General features: G+C 40.1%; 1 protein-coding gene across 1 annotated transcript in view; it reads right to left on the bottom strand.

The window, feature by feature from the left end:
* Positions 1-14,617, bottom strand: part of LOC135463041 (glutamyl aminopeptidase-like) — a 35,150-nt gene that overhangs the window by 5,744 nt on the left and 14,789 nt on the right. The window contains 10 exon segments of the mRNA XM_064740361.1: positions 398-565; positions 1,002-1,106; positions 2,331-2,404; positions 5,317-5,464; positions 7,432-7,487; positions 8,121-8,248; positions 10,195-10,277; positions 11,109-11,262; positions 13,063-13,207; positions 14,398-14,532. Coding sequence (XP_064596431.1) covers positions 398-565; positions 1,002-1,106; positions 2,331-2,404; positions 5,317-5,464; positions 7,432-7,487; positions 8,121-8,248; positions 10,195-10,277; positions 11,109-11,262; positions 13,063-13,207; positions 14,398-14,532 — 1,196 coding nt within the window.

The raw sequence follows: 14,617 nt of genomic DNA, 5'->3' as shown, positions 1-14,617 counted from the left end.
CATATTGCTTCTTTGGCTAAACCCCGCGACTTGTGTCCTCATACAGAACTACTTAATCAGCATTTATCAATAAGATTGTTTTGGTTAGAATCATGTTCTACATTCTCTAGATAAAGGGAATGCATGTGTATAAAGTATTATTACAAACAAAGGTTGAGACTGGTTGCGTCTAGATAAAGGGAATGCATGTGTATAAAGTATTATTACAAACAAAGGTTGAGACTCGTTGCGCTTTCTGACATCACTTCCTACCTCATCGCCGTGACACCAGGACCTCGGCGTTGTTCAAGATTTCTGTAAAATTTTGTAGTTGTGGCATTCATGCGCTGTGAGGAGTATGAGTGTAGATCCTCGTTTTATGACTGGTGATTGTCGCGCGCGTTAACGTCAACCTTACCGTGTTAGCAGCTGTGTATCTCGAGTTTTCCTAAGAGCTATCAACAAAAGTTTCCGTTCAGATGCAATGTTCGTTTCCAGATATCGCCTCCAGCAGAATTCCCATTCTCTCTCCCCTCCATATTGAATGCCAGCTTTGTACACTATGTCCTTCAGGTCTGCGTCTAAACTGAAGGAAATGTAGAGAGATAACGATAGAATGAATTCTTGGTTTCCCTTCCTCAACAGACAGTTACGGGGTATTCTGAAAAGCGGTAATCTATCCAAGCAAACCAACATCGCGCTAAGTGTTATATTCAATCTGTAAGGTCTGAAACGTAGTTTTCGTTTTTATATTAAAATTTTTTAGTACATTTAAGCAAAAAAGGCTCTCCACCAGTGAACGTCACTTGCCTCTAGCTGACAATTCCTGATGTCACCTAGGTCCCGCAAGCAATGAAAAAAAAAACAAAACAGAACAACTACAACCGTGTGATAGTTGACAAATGGTCACGCGTAACCGGTGAAATACAGCCTCTTGTAAATTTACCTCATTTAGGATTTTATTCTATTTTATTTTTAAACGCTTAAATGCAATTATTTATTTGATTGTCTGAGTTACCTACCTTTGATTTCCACTCATCCACGCGGCGAATCTTGTCTTAGCCTCTAAGATTGTACTCTCGTCACCGAGGTTAATAGCTTCTTTGAATACAATGTTGCGTAGAAACCTGTTTAAAAATAATAAGCGAAATAATAGTGAAGGCACATTACCTCTTGAGCATGCTATATTTACACAATCATTGTGTCAGTATAAATTTAAACACTCAGACAAATCATACTAGTTTAGATTACTGAACAAAGGAGGCTTAATGGTTTAAGAAAATATTCCCTTGTTCAAAAGTAACAAGTAAAGCGAACAAAGCGTTGCCACATTTAAGCCTATGCAATGAGTGAAAAGGGGCAAAGATTTCCAACTTCGTATCCAGTTCAAATTGGACACGTATAAATTTACAATACATAACACAACAAAAGACATAAGGGTGGAGAAAAGATCAAAAATTATGTAAAGAACAAGAGTTCAGGTGAACACAAAATAGGCCATAACAAATGCATTTCTTTGAAATGTATAAAGAATGCCAGCAGCACTGTGGTGAGTATAACTCTTGAGGGGAATCTTCATGGGTGTTGATGATAAGCATGTGGTTACCATGACAACCGCTGAAGTGGCAAAATGTTTCCACAACACATGAAAACTTTATGCGGAAAACAGTTGGAGTTGTAGCCCGGGCACGAAATCATATCTATTTACATAGTATATGTACGGAAAATGGCAACCTGGTTACCATGACAACTGCGGAAATGGACAAATGTGAGTCGAGGCACATCATCATTTGCGTATTTATGAATCCGCCAAAAATGAAAACTCTACGCGGAAAACACTTGGAGTTATAGCCCGGACACGAAATCTTATCTATTTATATAGTATATATGGGGAAATTGGCGATCTGATAACCACGGCAACAAAGGAAATGGACAAATGTGACTCGTAACACATCGTCATCTGTGTAGGTATCCACCAAAAATTAAAACTCTATGTGGAAAACTGTTGGAGTTATAGCTCGGACACGAATAAGGACGCACAAACGGGCAAAATCTCTATAATATAATACTTTCCGTCTAATTGTGGGGCGTATAAAACAAAATACAACATATTGAAGACCACATTTACAACTAACTTTTCATATACTTTCATCTGATTTTGGCATCATTTTTATGTTCTCCTCTCCCTTAAAACCGCTGTTTGCTAGAGCTTGGACTCGAACCGGAGACCACCCGATTTTAAGCCCAACAAGTTAATTACAGCTAAAGCAAAGCTTTAACTGAAGGATCCAGCGAGGGCAACCGAAGATGGCCATGGCGGTGAATGGTCGGGGTGGAATTTGGTCACTTACTTGTCCAAATGAGAAATCGTGTTGTTCCAGCTGAGACTACCTAGCACAGGCCGCACTAAATGTAGGTAGTATTTCTGAAAGTGAAAGTAATATGCACAGTCTGTTGATGACTATACAATTATAAACTGTACTGGCATTTCGTCAATCAATTTGGCACATGACTTATGATATGGCCTAGCTTTTCGTTAACCTAAATCCTCACAGGCGTCATGGGCATGAACTACTGTCTGTTCTTGTAAAACTGCTAACAGAGCAAAAGCATAACTGAGTTTTCAGTGGACGATTTTTGAGGATTTAACTGACATATTTTTCAATGACATTCCTGGAAATCACATATTAAACATATCGGCAAGCACAATAATATCGCGATGAGGCTGAGTTAAACGACAAGGCTTCCTCGCATTCAAAAATTTGTAAAACTGAAGCTGGACAGAGATCTGTGGCCGACTGTGTAACAGGGGCCTACGTGGTCTAACGTTACCGTTCTAGCGCAGGACAAAGACCAGGGGCCTGTCACCAATACGGTAGCTGTGAGTTCAAGTCCAGCTCATGCTGGTTTCCTCTCTGGTCGTACGTTGGATGGTTGTAAGTATACACTGTTAGTGTTGTTGAATAAGGCAAAGTCTTCCAGGTTTCCTCCCCCCATAGCGCTGGCCATCGTCGTATATTTATTTATTTATTTATTTATTTTTTATTTATTTCATTGGTCTTTTACGCCGTAATCAAGAATATTTCACTTGCAACACGGAGGCCAGCATTATGGTCGGAGGAAACCAAGCAAAGCTCGGAGAAAAACCAACCACCATCCGCAGGTTGCTGCAGAGCATCCCATGTCCGGCCGGAGAGGAAGCCTGCATGAGCTGGACTTGAACTCACAGCAACCGCATATGTGAACGTCATCGTCGTAGAAGTGAAATATTTTTCAGCAACTTGTAAAATGCCAATCAAATATATAATTAAATATATCTTATTCTGATACAACAGCAGCTGGATTTTGATCTGGACTTAAGTTACCACTAATGTAAGATGCACGTTCAATGCAGGCCTGGGATGTGTGATTTTGGTGGAATTCCAAGATTCCAGTGTTGAACGGACCTTGGTGATAATAAGCGGATGACAACATCTAACAGTTACCGCAGTCTAACGTTCGTTAGACCAGTTGTATTCCACTAATACGATGTGCAAGCATGTACCTCTCACGTGTGAAAATTCTTTAGCAAGTTGCCAAAATTCGGTGGTTTACCTCTTTGTCTCCGGTTTCTTCCACAAAGACCGTCATCGTATAAGAAAAAAAATTTTGTGTCTGTCGTTAAACAACAATAAATAAATAAATAACAATATATAATTAAAGCTTTTACTTTCCTTACAGCGATACCAGTGGCCAAGCATCCAGGCCCATTTGAATTTCAAATAAAAAAAACACTATGAAAGTAATGCACTGAACTAATTTGTCATCATCGCAAAAATTAAGCTTTGGAAAACATCTGTTTACGAAGAGATGCTAACACACATAACGACGAGTAGCTATATTCAACTTCCGAAGTTCACAGACAATGGAGAATTCAACACAAGAATGTACATTTCAGGTTGGTCGACACATGGTGTGTAATCACCCCATTCTAGTATCCGATCTGGTTTGCCAGGGCTCAGTTCAGTTTTGAGAGAGTGCGAGGACAGAGTAGCATGTAGGTGACAGGAAATCTTAGGAGACTATAAAAATATGAAATTTTAGTGTAAATAGTTAGAGGGAATAAGCGGTGTTGTGTGTTGTTTTCTTTAAAAAAGATCCTCAGTCCAAAGCCATGACGTAAGTTTTCGTGGTTACTTTTGTATCCGGCTTCCTAAGACCAGTCTCTTCCTTACGGGCATGTAAGGTCTAGACCTGAATAGAAGCTGGAAACCCCGATATTTCTTTAAGGGTTGAATTTGGCCTAATAAGAGTAAAATGCTTCGGGCTCGTCACGGGGTACAGGTGTGGATAGACACTTTTCGTATATTTGGCCACGGCTTTGGACTTATATTCCTGATTGCACGGGAATATGGGGGAATGACGTCGGGATTGTTGAGAATTACCCATGATGCATTGCGAACAGGGCTGGCTTTACCTGTAAACATTGAAAACTGTCCGTTCATAGCTATGGGGAGGAGGGAGAGTTGTTCATTTCTCGGAATGAGTGGCAGACGGCCGATCAATTGGGCATGTTACCCGCAGCACAGGTATAGTAATACACAGTCACCTTCAAAGTCTATGTTAAATGCACAGGCTTACATTTCTATTTCTGAACTAGAGATGTTATACAAATACTTCCAGCGAGAAAACTATAGATCGTAGCTCAAATCCGTTGACAGGTACCTGAAATTACATGTCTTGGTGTACTATCTGGTACAAGTCTCAGATTCGTGGCCTTCGTAGTTCTCGACTAACAGGCCATGGAAATTACGTGACTGAAAAAAGTTTTTGACCATATCCCAAAAAAGTTATGAAGATAGGCAAAATGCGAAAACACATTCGGAAGCAGCGTTGCCAAATGAACCAGAATAAATGAAAACATGACCAAACTTAAGACACTTTTTATGACGTCATAAGATCGACCAATGTCGAGCTTCCAAAGTTTTCAAGGTTTTTCAAAGTTCTAACTGGGATCACTCTACAAGTATATCAACTTCCAAAAGAATCCATTCGTTGGTTCTTGAATAGAAAAGTTGTCACTAGATGCCCGCCATGTCAGGTGACCAAAGTTAACAAAAAACAGCCAAAACTGCCTCGTAACGTTGTGTCTAAAATCACCAATTCTCAACAAGATCCAATAAAAACTTTATCCAGCTCTTAAAGCTTTCAAAAAGCAACAAAAAACAAAGAGAAATGATAAAAACTCGAATGATTTCAAGAGGTGTTCCAGCACAGAGTGCAGGACCACCTAAATACTGCTAATACACCCAAGAAATGCGCCCTAGAAAACCATGAATTTGCCTTTGGTACATTCACCTTGAAGTGAGCATGCGCTGGTCTGTCCTGCAGGCGATGTCTTATGTAGCTGAGATGACCGATCGCCTTTATCCAGGGCGTATAATCTCTCTCGCGTAGCAAGTAGGGGCTGAGGTTCAAGGCTACGGAGAGGTTGAGAAGGCCAGCACTAAAAAAAAAAAACAGAGAAATAATGTACAATGTATAAGAATAAGGTATGATGAGGGAAACCAGAGCAGCGACGACAGTGTGATAGTTGGTACGGATATACGTTTGCTGTGTCCATCAGTGCGCATGCACAGAACGGTTCATATTGGTGGTAAAAAAAAAAAGTACGTTTCGGTTTACGCTTATATTGAGGGAAAAACAAAAAGTGGTGTCAGTGTTAAGACCAGTGGATTTGACTATATCTATATCTACAATATTTATGTATATGATTCTTGTTTTACGCCGTACTCAAGAATATTTTGCTTATACGACGGCGGCCAGCGTTATGGGAGGAAACCGGGCAGAGCCCAGGGGAAATCCACAGCAGTCCATAGGCTGCTGACAGACCTTCCACGAAGAGGAGAGGAAGATAGCATGAGCTGGACTTGAACTCAAGGCGACAGCATTTTGATGAGAGGCTCAAGGGGTACTGCGCCGCGCTCGTATGCTAGCCACCTCGGCAACAGAGGCCCCTTTTTGTACAGTAGCTAACAGCGTAAATTAAATATATAGCAAATAAATTGGCATAACTCAGCACTTTATATATTGTGTAAGATGGTTTGCGGGTTTTTACTCACTAGATGTGATGTCAGTATACTAAAGAAGATATAGAGAAATCACCAGGCGTAACACCAATGCTGTTGTTGCAACACAGAAGTCACTGGATGTGACATCAAAGCCAAATGGGGACCTCAGCAAATTCAACACCAATGTTTAGATGGCAACAGTGAACTCACCAGATGCAATACCAATGCTAACAATTGGCGGGAAGCTCACCACATGCCATGTTAATACTAATGTGTTAATGAGGAATGTACCGGTAAATGCTACTTTTGCTAATTTTACTATTTTTCTACTTGTTTGTAACTGGCAAGGGAAAACTCAGTAGATGCGATATATATGCTAAAGTAACAATGATCTCACCATATGTTAGGCCTATATCATTGCTAAAGTAATAATGAACTCGTGAGATACGATACCAATGCTAAAGCGGCAACGGAGGATTCACCAAAAGTGATGTCAATACCAAAATGAGCGCGTAGAACTTACGAGTGGGATAATAATGCTAAACTGGTGACGTAGGACTAAACTGAACCGACACCAATGCATAGAGACTATCATGGCAGTGCGTGATGCCCGATGCAGTATCAACATCGAGTTATTAAAGTCGAGCTGTCCTTCCAGGCGAGGCTGATAAAACAGCCCGACTTCAGATAACGGGATGTTGATACAACTTCTCGGAACACGCACAGTCTTGATGATCTGTTTATCATATACCTCTTTATTCATCGAACTCAACGAGAATAATTTGGCAAATTTACAAATTCAACCATGTATGGCGCCGAAGTGCCTGATCACGTGACTCGCACACCCGCAAAGTTCAGAATAATTATTAAATTGCTCAACCGAAAGTGAATGCAGATATTATAACTGATTGGAACTTATAATTTTCCAGTTAATGATGCCTGGCGAATAACCATAGTTTTAAACAATACGACCTAATTTTCATTCGGTAACTCTACGCCCCAGGAAGAGTGTTGACGTTACCGTGGAGGTAACGTCAAAATGTTACAACAACAACACAAACAACTCAAATATCAAAATGGAACATAAGTGAACTAACTTGAAAAAACTTTTTATTGCAGTGTCAGCCTTAAAAGAATTCACAGGATCGCCGATGACACTGCTTGTATGTTTGTCAGCGTTGTACATCTCAAATATAGTTCAGGTTTTTCCCGCTAGAGTGCGTGGGCAAGGTTAAGGAGTTCAAAGTAGCCCCCAAAAGAGTGCTGACGTCATCATCTGATACAAAACTTTGTATCACATGGGTTGTATCGGATGCAGTAGAAGGATAGGTATATGATAAACAGTGACAACAAAAACTTATAAGATGTGATACCAATACTAAAATGTCAGCCGAAAACTCACCGAGACAACGTAAACGCATCGTCTATCAACCCGGCTCTGTCGCTTGGAGACAAGATCTGAAGGAAAGAAGAGATAGACTCACATCCCAAATGAATACGGAGGGACTCCGTGGCGAAAGTGATTAGCGTGTCAGCGCGTCGCAAGAGACTCACACCAGTAGCCTCACACCAATGCGGTCGATGTGAGTTCGCTTCCTCTCCGGAAGTTTCTCCCAGGCTTCGCCCGGTTTCCTCCCACTATAAAGCTGGTCTCCGTCGTAAAAAATATTCTCAAATCAAATGAATATGAATGTTTGTCGTCCTCATACCTTTTAAGTCTGAGCGACATGCGCGCAATTGGCAATAAAGACACAAGTCTACGGAAAAGTCCACTGTGAAGATTAGCATAGCTATAATTGAAATCGGGCGTTACGCTAATATATGGCTTCCGTAAACAAAGCTTTCGCCGGAGAATTACTGGCCCTGAGCCTTGAGAATGCTGGTTCAAATCCTGCCCTGGCTGGGACATTAGCCACTTTTATGTCTGGAGATCTGTCGGGTTGATTACCTGGAGAAAGCTGATGGTGTACTCCCTGTGCTTTGGCTTTCTTCCTCTATAAACCTCATCGGAGCCATTTATGCGAAAATTCTTCAAAACGGCGTTTAAAAAATAAATGAATACAGTAGCAGAGATAAAAGCAGACTACTAACCGTATGGTTTATCAGCATTAAATCTGTGAGTTGCTTCCACATTGATTTCTCGTAGTTCACACGGTATAGACCGTACGTACCAGCATTTGCTTTGATCCACGTTGTTTGTGGAGAAACATCAAATGTAACTGTAGTTAAAAAACGAGACGTCAGAATTTGTTTATAAACTGCTAAGAATCTACGGTAGACATGATTTCTAGTCATGGTGGGGTAAGGGGAAAGTTGTAAATGGTGCATATAGAAAAGCTCATGGTATTGTCCTGTTCTGAGCCATCTACGGTGCCTCTTTGTCCTGGTGGTCAGCGTTCTAGTGCAGCACAGTGACCGAGGAGACCTCTCATAAATGCGCTCGCTGTGAGTTCACGTCCAGCTCATGTTGGCTTCCACTCCGGTAGAAGATCTGTCAGAAACATACGGATGGCCTTTGGTTTCCTCTCTCTATTATGCTGACAGCCCTCGAATAAGTTAAATATTCTTGAGTACGGCGTTAAACACCAATCAAATAAATAACCAAGCTCAACCCACATGTCTTTACAAAGTCTAAACACTTGATCTCAACATTGATGACATATACATGTATAGTCTTAAAGGGCAAAAATACTACCAAAAATATGTGGTGAAATAAAAACAAACTGAACAAAACAAAAACTGACAAGTTCTACAGGCAAATGACAGTTTAGCAATGGTAACTGAATAAAGCCCCGGCTGTACGTGGGAAGGTATTGCAGCAACCTGCAGATGGCCGTGGGTTTCCCCCCGGGCTCTGCCTTGTTTCCTTCCACCATAATGCTGGCCGCCGTGGTATAAGTGAAATACTCTTGAGTACGGCGTAAAACGCCAATCAAATTAATAAATGAATAAAGCCCTTTTGTAGGTGTCAATGTCTATTGCAATTGCAACGTCAACGATGCTTCCCAGTTGTAACAAATAAAACAGTAATCAACAAGACAACATATAAAGCTGGACATTAAAATATGAAGGAATTTTAAGCCGAACTGAATTATTTCTGTACAGCAGAATTTGAAATTTGACTCGGTATTCAGGTGAGCCAATGAACATAACCAATCCCATGATTGTCATACTCAGTAACCACACACACATAACCAAGGACCACGATGTACATGAATTTCGACGATCAGACTGCAGGAGAATTCTCACATTCCGATTGCACATGGATTCACACACACAATTAACACGTAAATTCACACACTCAGGAAAAACGTACATTCCCATATTCAGGTAACACGTAGATTCACACCCTGAGGTAGCACGTATATTCCAACAACTTAAGTAGCACATAAATTCTCACACTGAAGTGACTCGTAGATTCACTCATTTAGGTAACACGTAACTTCCCAAATCCACGTAACTGATAGACTCTCTCACTCAAGTAACACATAGATTCATATACTCAGGCAACTCATAGACTCTCTCATTCAGATAACACATAGATTAACAGACTCAGGTAACACATGGATTCACACACAGAGGTAACACATGAATTCACACACTCAGGTTACACATAGATTCACACATAGAGGTAACAGATAGATTTTCTCACTCACGTAACACGTAGATTCACACACTCAGGTAACACATGGATTCACATACAGAGGTAACAGATAGATTTTCTCACTCACGTAACACATAGATTCACACACTGAGATAACACATAGATTCACACACTCAGGTAATACATAGATTCACACACAGAGGTAACAGATAGATTTTCTCACTCACGTAACACGTAGATTCACACACTCAGGTAACAGATGGATTCACACACTCAGGTAATACATGGATTCACACACTCAGGTAACACATAGATTCACACACTCAGGTAACAGATAGATTTTCTTACTCAGGTGACACATAGATTCACACACTCAGGTAACATATGGATTCACACACAGAGGTAACACATAGATTCACACACTCAGGAAACACATGGATTCATTTTACAGAGGTAACAGAAAGATTTTCTCACTCAGGTAACACGTAAATGCCCACAGCCAGATCACACACTCAGGTTTGTATGGATTCACACGGAGAGAAGACGGTACGGACAACTAACCTGATGACAAGTTCATCATTGCTTCACTCGAGATGTTCATCGTCTGCGAGGATACATACTTAAGGGGAATGCACCATTTGTATCTGCGAAAAGTGTGTAACATAAGATAGGTATAACAGTTAGAGAGTTTTTCCAATTCCCAAATACGTAACGGATTAAAAGTGTCAACATAACCTGGAGAGCTAAAAACCAGTGAACAAGTTCTTGTTTTTCACGACTTTGACTCTTTACAATATCGAACCCCAAAAAAAAAAAATATTTACTAGATGAACAATTCTAGAATATGGCATTAATCAACAATCAAATAAATAAATAAATGAATAAATAAATAAATAAATAAAACAGGCACCGCAATCAATGCTGGGAATTTTGGATAACTCCCAAATCAAGTCAGTAGACTGCCTAGCTGTACAAGAGCAAATCAGATTGCGAGGTTATATTGCTGATCTAAATGACTACAGCGTTGTGAGTAAAATCAGAGCGTTGATGACCTTGCGATAGGTGACAGATGGTCACGCGCATTACTGATGAAATGCAGTCTCTCACAAGAAAACATGCGCGTAAAGTGTCACGTGTCATAGTGAAGGAAAAAGGGTAGAAAGTTTGGAAGTGTTAGTTTTGTGTTTAAGCAGGAAGATCTCCCCATTCAAAATAGTACATTTTTATTATTATGTATAAAGTATGACCTGACGGCCTCCCACAAATGCGGTCGCCGTTAGTTCAAGTCCAGCTCAAGCTAGCTTCCTCTCAGGACGTACGTGGGAAGGTCTGTCAGCAGCGTGCGGATGGTTGTGGGTTTCCCTGGGCTCTGCCCGGTTTCCTCCCACGATATTGCTGGTCGCGGTCTTAGAAGTGAAATATTTTTGACTACGGCATCAAACACCAGTCAAATAAATAAATAAAGTCTCACCCACCCAAACTGAGTTTGAGTTTCATTGGTAGTCTCCCCTGAGTTGAGCAAGAACCTCTCCTGTGTTGCCTCTATGGTATTATCAGTCCTGGAAAGCGTCACGACGGGGTAACCCATCTGTCCAATCCACGTGTCCATCATCGCCTTGACATCGACATCTTTGGAGAACTGTATAAGAATCACGCGATCATTTTCATACACAAGTTAGCACAAACATTATATCGTAGGAAATTGTTTACTCTTAGATCCTAATGGGAACCTTTTTCGCTTAATGCAATTTTGGCCTACAATATGGGCTAAACAGTGTTCATTGCTGCCTATTTTGTGAAGGTTTGTGAGCAAAATGGTAAGATTTTATTCATTCATTTCGGGAAAACAATGGTCAATTCAAATGTATTAATGGCTTTGATTTCAAACTCTTTTATCGATAAAGATAAAAAAAGTCCCACTGTATCACGTTACGTGTCAGAAGTGTTTAATATATATTAAATGGATGTCTGAAAAAAAGTTCGACAAAAGCAATCCAGAGCAAACGAACGATGGAGAAACTTGTGAACTTGGTGGGTCATTTGTGTTTCTGGAAGACGGTCAGACAGGTCATTGGTAAATTAATGTCAACAAAGATTGCCAAATATATGTCACGAGGCACAGTACACGGTAGGATTGTTCACACGTTTTCTGACAAAAGACTCTACTGACGTTTAAACGCTGTAAGCAAGACGTTTTCATCTACATGACGGTGGGTCAGCTTTTGTGTGATGGAAACCGAAATTAAGCAGAGTACAGCACCGACCTTTGCCAGGCTCGTAGCAATATCTGGACTTGAAGGAGAAGAAAACGTAAAATGATTGCAAAATCAGATGAAAGAGCGTGAAATATTATTTGCAGAAATGATCTTTTATATTTTTTTTCAACTTTTTTCTTTCAGAAGAAAATGATTACATGCATGTCATTGTATATGAACAACAAGTTTACATTCTAATAAATGCTTTAGCCATGGATCACATCCTTGTTCAGAACACTATTTTGCAAAGACGACATAAACCAAATTGTGGTCCAAAAAAAACCGACCATGCAAAATTATTTTCAAGCGTCTATTTCTTTTCAAAGAAAAATCGAAAAAAATGTAGAAAACCACCTTGGAAATAGCTTTTCGCGCTTAACCATCTGAACATGTATTTTTCAAGTTTTCTCCACCTTTAAAGTTCCATGCAGTTGAAGTCTCGAAAGCTGGATCCGAATACCTGACGTCATTGGTCAGTAGTCTCAGTAGTCTCACGGTCTCAAGACTTCCAAGAGTGCCTCGACTGTCAAAATAGGCGTCTTGACCGTCCGCTTGAACATTTGCGTAGGAAAATGTACACCCATCGTAATAACATTTGTGACAGCTGGTATAATAGTAAGACAGCCATCCAACTAGTGTTGTATCAAGCTGCTTTAAATATTCAGTTCATGTTACAAACCCTTGACCAATGCGTTCAGGCGTTCAAAACACCTCCTGTAGGCTTGACTGTGGTTTTTACATCAGGAGGTTTGTCACTTGGCAACTTTCGGTGATTGTCTTTCAGATCTAGTTTGTTTTTCTCAAAAACAAACCGGACCATTCTGATACATGTAAACCATCCAAGACTCAGGTGGAAAAAACAATTTAAGTCAATGTGAAAGTAGCTGAGGTCTAAGCTGAATCTTTTGTCGTTAGAATAACAGAATTATTGTATTCAGAATTCAGTTTGTATGTAGACAAATGCATTGTATAGCATCTAACACGCTCTAGTGGCGAAGTGGTTTAGAGACTTCGCCTTCATTCACAAGGCTAGGGCGTGTTTGACGAATCCCAACCTCGGATGAAGAATTCCCCAGATTACTCCTGGATCATACTGTCGACCGTTCTAGTGAGCATGGTGTAGCATCAAATGCCAATCAAAGACATCAGTAATGAAAACAGACGTAACAGAGACTTTATTTTCTCACCTCTGACAAGGAGTCCCAGAGATTAGCCGTTTCCGAGTTACTAAACATGTATTTCTTCAGGTATGCTTGCAAGCCTTTCTTAAAATTGTCCTCACCAAGGAAATTTTGCAACATCCTTATAAGACTGGAACCCTGAGAACGGTAAGGTAACACTTTACAACCATGTATGATAAAAGAAAAACCAAACAGTCAAGCTATTAGTAGATTATTAGATAATGTTGTAGTCACATGGAAAAGACATGGCAAGCAATGGTATATTAAACGTCCTGTATAACACCCAGGAACCAACGCCCTCCATATAGCTCATTTATTGATTAATTGATGAACTGACTGATTTATTTGATTGTTGCATGCCTAACGTCAATAATTTGTCATTTATACGATGTCGTAAGTTGGTTTTGTCGGAAGAGAAAGTCAGTGCCTGGTGTAAACAAGCTAACTTTGGCAAGATATTAAGGACCTTTCCTAGGTAGGCACACCACATTTGTGGAAGATCAGTGGTTTTGAACCAACGTTAGACTTGCGCAGACGGCAACATGACCGTCGCCAACCGCTTATTATCGTCAAAGCCACAAAAGCAGTAAGAGCGCGGCAATGCACAAATCCCCATGTACTGGAAAAACTGTACACGTCAAAATTTATGCCAACATGTGACACACGTAAACTATTCAGGGAAGCCCTATTCTATATGTATTTGCATCAGTCCCTCCGCAAATAGAGGATATACATTGAAGAATAAACCACTGATTAGTTTGTGCGTTAGAAATTAGTCAATTAAAAAGCATCACAAATGTGAAAAATATACAACACTGAACATATATTTTCCTCTGTATACATACCTATTAAAATATTTACAGACTGTTCATCAGTAACAAGCTAAAGTTTAATGGTTTAGCTCGGAAAAACATTGACCGCCATCGTATAAGTGATAAATTCTTGAGTATGACGTTAAACAACTATTTGACAAATAAATAAATAAGTTAACTTAATTTCAATTTTGGTTAAATAAGTGCTACCTGAAGTTATCTAAAACAAATGACTACATTGTGATGGGTAAAACCAGAACAGTAAATAGACTGACATAGTTGTTAAATTATCACAAGTAACCTGTGAAATACAGCCTCATGTCACCTCAGTTAGTGTCTTATTCTAACCGTTCACGAAAATGGGCAGAAAACAACAATTCATCTAACCTGATTTGTGACACGCTCAACCCAAGAAGGGTCCATGTTCAACCCAAAGGTTCACAGAAAAGCAGATTTTTGCAAATGTGGTCCACAACGTATTCTATAAGTGTATACCTAATCCATATTAAGACTTACCTTGTAATAAGAAATGGAATCGAATATCTCGTTGATCTGGTTCGGGTTCTCTACGGGGATCTGAATCGCGTGGGAAGTGGCTAGAGCATCGAGACTCAGGGCGTCCTCAAAGTCTTCAGTGATAAACTGCTCCAGCTGAGAGTAAAAACACAAGGTTTATAAGACTTACAACACAGCGAGTAAAACCAGAGCGGCGACGCCAGTGTGATAATTGGCAAAT

Source organism: Liolophura sinensis, chromosome 2, assembly GCF_032854445.1.
Source record: "Liolophura sinensis isolate JHLJ2023 chromosome 2, CUHK_Ljap_v2, whole genome shotgun sequence".
In the NCBI taxonomy this organism is placed as follows: Eukaryota; Metazoa; Mollusca; class Polyplacophora; order Chitonida; family Chitonidae; genus Liolophura; species Liolophura sinensis.
This window is presented reverse-complemented; position numbering and strand designations above follow the sequence as displayed.